Source organism: Otolemur garnettii, unplaced genomic scaffold (genome assembly GCF_000181295.1).
Source record: "Otolemur garnettii isolate 467f Iridium unplaced genomic scaffold, OtoGar3 scaffold00211, whole genome shotgun sequence".
In the NCBI taxonomy this organism is placed as follows: Eukaryota; Metazoa; Chordata; class Mammalia; order Primates; family Galagidae; genus Otolemur; species Otolemur garnettii.
The window spans coordinates 856,691-864,950 of record NW_003852606.1 but is presented as its reverse complement, the minus strand read 5'-3'; the positions used below and the strand labels follow the sequence as shown (position 1 = coordinate 864,950).

Genomic DNA, 8,260 nt, shown 5'->3' with positions numbered 1-8,260 from the left:
ACAGCTCACAGCAGCCTCAAACTCTCGGGCTCAAGCAATTCTTTTGCCTCAGCCTCCCAAGTAGCTGGGACTACAGGCACCCTCTACAATGCCTGGTTATTTTTATTGTTGTTGTTTTTGTGGCAGTTGTCGGTTAGCAGGCCCGGACTTGGTTGAAACCTACCAGCCTGTGTGTATGTGGCCAGCACTGTAACTACTGTGCCATGTTCGCCAAACCTCAAGACCTTTTCTCTTAGTATTGGTTTCCTAGTTAGCAAACAAGATCATTTTCTTCTATAAACTGCATCCACAAACCACAATGAATCATCTCTCTCTCTCTCTCTTTTTTAGAGACAGTCTCACTCTATCACCCTCAGTAGAGTGCTGTGTGGTCACAGCTCATAGCAACCTCTAGCTCTTGGGCTTAGGTGATTCTTTTGCCTCAGCCTCTGGAGTAGCTGGGAGTACAAGTGCCTGCCACAATGTCTGGCTACTTTTTTTGTTGCAGTTTGGCTGGGGTCAGGTTCAAATCTGCCACCCTCATCTCATTTTTTTTTTTTAAGTGGCTTGGTAACCTAAAGACACATAGGAAGCAGATCCAGGGTCTATGTTTCATAAGATTTTCCATTCAGTCATTTACACTTGCTTTGGATGCACCTAACTTGGCAACATTTTTTTCTTTTAACAACTCACCTTTGTTTTCCTATGTAAGCAACCTGGTTTGCACATAAACTCTCACGTTAATATTTCATTAGTTTGATAATGAATTAAAGTATTAAGAACAACGGGTATAAATGGGTTTCAGAACAAACTGATGCATCTCAGGGAGTATGCAGCCTGACATATGAGAGCAGAATTGCTTAGTCAAAATAGTAGTGGGTTAGCTGGATATGTTATAAGATGAAATGGAAAGAGTCAAGGTGGCAGACTGGGTAAACGAGATGGTTTCAGAGAGTTTTCAGCGAGTGTTACCATTAGAATATCAGCCTGTATTTTCATTTCACATTCTGACATGGGTTTCCATTTTGCTCACGCTGGAATATATCCTGGTATACTTCTCCATACAATCCTAGGTATTCATACCTACACGTGTCCTCTTTGGGTCTGAAGGATGGGAACATAATAGCTGGGAAAGAGATCATTTGGAGAGGGTGGCAGGGGCCACAATGAAGAAATCTGGATTAAATTCTAAGGACACTGGGAATCCGTTGGGTGGTTTTGATTAGTGGAGTGAGAGAGAAGGTGGCAAGAGTTAGGAGGTGTCATCCAGGCAAAATATCTTGCTGTCTTGGATCAATGAGAATGAGAAGTAGGGACTTGGGGAGATTAAGGAGGCAGTTTTCTGTGGGTCCCCCCCCTCCTTCCTGTTGTCAGCCGGAGGGTATCCTGACATGGTAACCCATGGAATGCTGGAAGTACCTGTTTATACCTAAAGATATCATAACTGTAAAGTCTGTGTCCAGGGAGCACTAACCCCCTACTGGTCATAGTCCAGGTCAGACTGGGGGCTTAAGGCTGGACTCCAGTCAGTCCTTGGGGAGGAGGCTTAGTAGAACAGGGAAATACCACCTAGCCCAGGGTTTCTCCTCCCAGGTCACTGACCACTCCTCTGACTCCTTTGCTGGTTGCTCCTTGTGGCTGTGACCACTAAAGGGACAGAATGTTTTAGCCTTCTCATGATCACTCTCATTCAGTCTCATGGACTAAAACACTGATGACTCCCACACCATCTAGGCTGGTGTGTCTACATGGTTTAGTCAACATTCTACACGGAAGTAGGGTTCCCTTCCCAACTTCCTGGTATAGTCTTGTCTATTGCAGTAAGTGGCACCTCTGGATAGGCAAAATCTTGGCATTACCTTTACCCTTCTTTCTCTCTCTGCACAAATCCTTTGGGCTCCAGCTTAAAAAATATTGTGAGGCCAGGTATGGTGGTTCATGCCTGTAATCCTAGCACTCTGGGAGGCTGAGGCAGGTGGATTGCCCAAGGTCAGTTCGATACCAGTCTGTGCAAAGTGAGATTCAGTCTCTACTAAAATTAGAGGAAAAAATGGCTCAGCGTCTGTAGCACAGTGGTTAAGTGCTGGCTACATACACAGAGGGGTGGGTTCAAACCCAGCTGGGGCCAGCTAAACAACGACAACTGCAACAAAAAATAGCCAGGCATTGTGGCTGGTGCTTGTAGTCCCAGCTACTTGGGAGCTGAGGCAAGGGAATCGCTTAAGCCCAAGAGTTTGAGGTTGCTGTGAGCTGTGAAGCCAGTGCACTCTAAGAAGGGTGACATACACTTTGTCTCAAAAAAATAGAGAAAATTAGCCAGGCGTCATGGCAGGTGCATGTAGTCCTGGCTACTTGGGAGGGTGAGGCAGGAGGATCATTTTAGCCCAAGAGTTTGCAGTTGCTGTGAGCTATGATGCTACAGCACTCTATTCAGGGTGACTGAAACTATCTCAAAAACAAACAAAAACACCTGTGAAACAGACCACTTCCACTGCATCATCCTGCCTGCAACCCATCCCATCTATGCTTATTGCCTGGATTATTGCCACAGGATTCTCTATCCTGCTTCCACTTGTCCCTGACAGTGTTATTTCCAACACAACAAAAGTTACTCTTCAGCAGGCAACAGTTGCATGTTAATTATTCCAGCTGCTTCTCTAGACTTGTAGAGATACTGTGTGCATGATTCTTGTTTACAATGTAAAGAAGACTGTCACTCCTTTGCTAAAAACCTTTTGGTGGCTCCCCAGCAAAGGAAAACTAAAATCCAAATTCCTTCCCATGGCCTACAGGACCCTGCATGTAGCACCCTGCTTCTCTCTTATTTCTTACTATTTTCTGCTGCCCTCACTCATCCTCTCGCCACTCTGGGTCACTTTTTATCTTTCCACTTTCAAGATTCGTGTTCATGCTGTTCCTTAATTTTAACACACTTCTGCAGCGTACCTAGAATTGCAGGCTGCTCAAAGGTCACTATCTTGACTTCCTGTGCTAAATATATCTTCTCATGGTCACCATCTCCTTGCCTGTGTATTGGCTTTAGCCCTTACATCCCAACCTGTGATTGTTTTCCCCAGTGGACCGTGTGCGCTGCTAAGGACCTGGTCTAATATAGTCATCGTACTCATCACCCAACACGGAACCGGACAGGTTACTAATAATAGATTTTTTAAAAAGAAAAGCTAACAATCGGACAGTTACTGTGCCAAGCACTTATCCTAACATTTTGTTAACTCATATTATCTTCAGAACCACTCTAAGGTTAAACATTATTCACACTTAAGAAACAGTGAAAGTGGTGAAAGAAATTTTACACAACTGCTAGTGACTACGCAGTCACCTTTGTTGGGCCAACTACCGGCGAGAGATTGGAGCGGTAAGCTTGGAGTAGATGGTAGGTGGGCGGAGCCAGAGAGCGGGGACCAATGCACATGCGTCTGACATGAGGGGCTGGGATCTCTCTGGACTACGGGCCCCGCCCAGCAGAGCGAGGACCGCTGGGAGCTGTGGTCCCTTACCACCTGGCCACATCACCGCCTGCAAACATTAATTCTTCTCCTTATGTGTAGTGCAATCCCTATTCCACGCCTCTGGGTAGGTTGCCAGGCCCGTTATTCCGTCCTCCTCTCTGTCCCGAGGTCTTTTGCCGTCCCGGGAGTTCTCGGTAAGGCCTCTCAGCCCCCAGGACTTAGACAACGTGGTGTCCTCTTTCGTCACCCCTGGCCCCCCACTCCCTTCCCCTTTGGTATAGTCTTTATTCCCGCCACGCCCCCATAAAGTTGTTACTCGCGCGTCCTCCCAGTTTATCCCCCCTTACGGGAGCGGCCCCTAGTATCTCCCTTAAGCACTGCTCCTCTCATGTACCCGTTCATTTCCCCAAGGCTCCCCCAGCCCGTTTTGGTACGCTCCAGCCACGCCCCCTCGCGCACGCACTTGGTACGCGCCGGGATCCCCCATTCGCCGCAGTGGTTTGGCCGCGGCGACCCCTCCTCGGCGGCGCGTCCCCCGCGTTTGGTACAGCTCGGCCGGTCTACCCTGAAGCCGCGCGCTCGCACCTCTCAGTCGGTGGAGTCTGCAGCCTTCTGTGTGGCCCGCGGCAGCCTCCAGTCCGCTCAGCCCCTGCTCGCCATGGTCCGTCCGCGCCGTGCCCCTCACCGCTCCGGCGCTGGGGGCCCCCTTGGGGGTCGCGGCCGACCCCCGCGGCCCCTAGTAGTGCGTGCGGTTCGCTCGCGCTCCTGGCCGGCCAGCCCCCGGGGCCTGCAGCCACCGCGGATCCGGGCCCGCTCGGCCCCTCCCATGGTGAGCCCCCCGCCCTTTTTCCAGAGTCTTCCACGGCCCCGCCCCCGCCGGCTCTTCCCTGGGGCTCGTGCCTTTGTCCGCGGTCCCTTTTACTTTGTTTCCCCTGTAGCCCGAAGGGTGGTCCCGCCCGGGGACGGGTTCCCCCGTGAAACCCCCGGTGGTACGCGCCCAGCTCTCCCCTTTGTTACGCGTTTGGGCAGGAGTGGGGGGGGTCACGGGGGGCGGGGCGGGCTCAAATTACTGCTGACTCTGCGTCCCGATTTAAATGCGGGGTGGGGGGCGGGCGGGCAGACGGCCGGTACGCGTGCTTGTTTTTCCAATTGGAAAGTTCGTCTCTTTCAGGGCTGGAAATCTGGAAATAGGGGTGGGGGCTGGGGGACGGCGGCGAGCAGGGGTCCTGCGTTTTGCTCTCGCGCGCCCCGATGTTGCAACTCGGGGGCGTTCTCCTGGGCCAGCACGGTGGCCGTGGCCTGCGCACCCAGAATTTGCACTGTCGCCCAGATGTGGGATGTCTTTATGGATGGCAATGAGCCCAGACCTTAAACATAAACATTCAGCTTTGCAGGTACCGTGTATTAACACACGCTTCCCCAGACCCAGAACACACAGGTACTTTTCAAAAATCTTAAAGGTTTATCTGGGGCCATAACATGGCACATACTTGCTTAAACGTGAGGTTTCCTCTGGGCTTGTGTTCAAGTTCACGTCTTAAATACACTGCCCCAACCCATTGTTCATGGCAGAGCCATGTTGGTTCTACTCAAGCTTCTAACAGGCCTTCTCTTCTGGGCGCTACCCAGAATCTGGTCAGCTCACCAAACTTAACCATGTTCCTTTCTTCTCCTGCCTTCTCTCTTTCCTGAAGCTTTTGCATCTTGTTCCACGGTGCTTCCTGGGTCCTTAAATACACATCCTAATGTATTGGACCTCAATCCAGATACCAAATGGGCCTCCCTCTGCAGTAGACAACAAATCAGGTGGCAGAAGCATAACTCAGTTTTGCACACAGTTGTCCAGGTGTGAGATTTTCTTTAGAGTTGCACTTTTAGCTGAGTCCTTAAATAGAATCCTCCCATCTTGGGTTTTAGGCAAGTATCCCTGGTCATTACATATATGGCCCCAGATCCAAACACCTTTCAAGTGTTAAGTTAATCTCTTTTTCCAGACAAGCAGACATTAAATATGTTGCTGGAACTTACATAGGGCTTTTACATGCCTTCACTTTATCTTCAGTCTATTGTCATGGCAGTAAATGCATATGTATGTGGCCATATATATGTTTTTTAAAACTACTACAGACCAAATACTCTGGGTTCAAGCATGCCATGGGTTCAAGCACGCCATAAAACTTATATATAGTTGCAAGTGCACCTCTCCAAGGCCCCATCAGCTGTGTGCTTCACTTACACTTTCTCAGTTGCTGTATGTCTCAGTGCCTGCAAACCCAGGGTTTTAATGCCCATTCTCCTCAGACATGCTCCAGCCTTAAACACATGCCAACGTCAAGATGCTCTCTGGTTTTCTTCCTGATCTTATATGATTGCCCAAGTCCCAGAATAACCTGCCCAGGTGGAGCGCATGTTTGTTCAGGTTTTAGTTCCCACAAAATAGGAATTTTCTTGGCTATCATTATTCTGGGACAAAAGACCTCCTTGTACTTATAGGGAATTTGGAAAATACCCTTTCGTAATAAGAGGAAAAGAAATGGCCGTTACAAATTTTTTCTGGTGCTTGGAAGCACCTGCTGCTGAGATTTTCCTGGATTTCCTGGTGCCAGGCTATTTCTAAAGTTTTCCCTTGTTTGCCTTCAGATGTTTTTGGTTAAAAAAATAATTGGGAGAGTGCCCTGTGAGTAGAATTTATAGGTTTGGCTTTATTGCTAGAACATTCTGGTGTTTTTGCAAATGTTTTGGTAGGAGACCACTCCAGACCCATGTTTCTCTTTTAAATGATTCCCCATCTCCCTGTTTTCTACTGGTTGGTTCTGTTCCTCTGTATGTTTTTTGTCCCTCCCTCCTTGGTGTCCACCTGATGTGTGTGAGGGCAGGCCAGTAGGCGCCTGGGAAAGTTGGCCCTGGCACTGGCATTGGCATGAACTAGAGAGAAGAGTTTGAACTTTCTCTTGAGGTTGATGAGCCTTAGGAGGGTTCTCAGCTTGGGAGAGACAGACCAGGTTGGCTTGTGCCTGTGTGGGCTGTAGGGAAGCCCTGGGCCCAACCTGGAGCACAGTCCTTGGCTGTTGGCCTGAACCTTTGTTTTTTTCTGGCCGGGGCTGGGTTTGAACCTGCCACCTCTGGCATTTGAGGCCATATGCCTGCGCCCTACTCCTTTGAGCCACAGGCACAGCCCTGGCCTAAACCTTTTGTGGGGGCGGGGATGGCATTCCAGGCTAAGAGCACTGGGGCAAGGCTCTCAGTGGGAGGGGTGGAAAATGGACATTCTGGAGTTTACTTTCAGTGTCATGTTAGCTAGTGGGCTGGGGGCAAGGCAGCAGGTAAAGGACATGAGGGGTCAGCCTCTCCTGGTCCAGACTGTTGGGTCGTGATGAAGCTTCAGAAGTTTCTACAGAGGATTTGGATCTTAATAGGATGTCTCCTCTGAAATATGTAGGCTTGACCTGTCCTTGCAGGTCCCCCAGCCTTAGTTTTCCATTTGTCCTCTAACTGTAGGAAGGTGCTCGGGTCTTCGGTGCCCTTGGTCCTATCAGCCCCTCCTCGCCTGGGCTAACCCTTGGGGGTCTGGCTGTGAGTGAGCATCGGCTTAGTAACAAGCTGCTGGCCTGGAGTGGTGTCCTTGAGTGGCAGGAGGTGAGTAAGTGGGTCTGTGTCAGATTTCCTGCAAGTCTCTATGATGGCTGGGGGCTAGCCTCCAGGGTCCCATCTGTCCCTACAGGCAGGGGGCAGGCCTGGGCATCTAGGCTGTGTGCTGTGACAGCCCTTCTGCCCCCACAGAAGCGCAGACCCTTCTCTGACTCTACCGCGAAGCTGAAGCGGACCCTGCCCTGCCAGGCATATGTGAACCAAGGCGAGAACCTGTGAGTGTCTGGAGGCTGGGCAGCCAGGTGGGCAGGGTAGCTGGGTGCCCTCACTGATCTACTCTTTACTGCAGGGAGACTGACCAGTGGCCACAGAAGCTGATCATGCAGCTGATACCGCAGCAATTGCTGGTGAGACCCCTCTCCCCTCCCCTCCTCCCCTGAGTATCCTACACCCCACCACTGACCTAGCTATTCCCTTGTTACCCACAGACTACACTGGGCCCCCTGTTCCGCAACTCCCAGCTGGCACAGTTCCACTTTACCAACAGAGACTGCGACTCACTCAAGGGGCTCTGCCGCATCATGGGCAATGGCTTTGTGAGTTGGGATGGGCAGGAGGGTGAAGTAGCACCCTGCAAGCACTCTAGTGACAAAAAAGCTCAGACCATCCCAGGCAGGGTGCCACGGTCCAGGCCATATCTCCTGGGCTCCTAGGGTAGTCATTCCCTCTTATTGGCATCTCTAGCCTTGTCTACAAGTCATGATCTCAGGAATTGTCATTAAAAGCAGAGGGTAAAGTCACCCTGGGAAGCTTCAGGCCGAGAGTTGGCCATTGAGTGTGTGAGTGAACACAGGGACCTGGGGTGCTGAGGTCTATAAGCCTACTGGAGACACTGCTTATAGCAGGGACCTGGTGAATGAGCATGGCGAGGGGAGTGAGCAAGGAGGGAATAGTTTGTGTTGGGGCTCAGTTTTCTCATCTGCAAAATGGGGCTAACAGTATGCTTTGCTGCATACGGTAACTGTGAGGCTGGAGCAAGTGCATGTGTGATGTGCTTGGAGTGGTGTGTTCTCTCTTTTTTTTTTTTTTTTTTTTTTTTGAGACAGAGCCTCAAGCTATCACCCTGGGTAGAATACCATGGCTTCACTGCTCACAGCAACCTCCAACTCCTGGGCTCAAGCAAGTCTCCTGCCTCCGCCTCCCAAGTAGCTGGGACCACAGGC

The 8,260-nt window shown here is 50.5% G+C and overlaps 1 protein-coding gene across 3 annotated transcripts in view; it reads left to right on the top strand.

Annotated features, from left to right (window-relative positions):
- The first annotated feature begins 3,538 nt into the window (after window positions 1–3,538).
- The window catches only part of PTOV1 (prostate tumor overexpressed 1), a 10,125-nt gene continuing 5,403 nt past the window's right edge, over window positions 3,539–8,260 (top strand). For 2 of the 3 annotated variants that reach the window (XR_001161782.2, XM_012812548.2), the window contains exons 1-5: window positions 3,826–4,278; window positions 6,948–7,085; window positions 7,230–7,312; window positions 7,387–7,444; window positions 7,526–7,633. Coding sequence is in view for 1 of the 3 variants with exons in the window: in XM_012812548.2 (XP_012668002.1) it covers window positions 3,838–4,278; window positions 6,948–7,085; window positions 7,230–7,312; window positions 7,387–7,444; window positions 7,526–7,633 (828 nt within the window). In the remaining 2 variants the exon portion in view is untranslated. Of the gene's footprint in view, window positions 3,574–3,825; window positions 4,279–6,947; window positions 7,086–7,229; window positions 7,313–7,386; window positions 7,445–7,525; window positions 7,634–8,260 lie in introns of those variants that run through there. The other variant, XR_002770994.1, reaches the window with a different exon arrangement.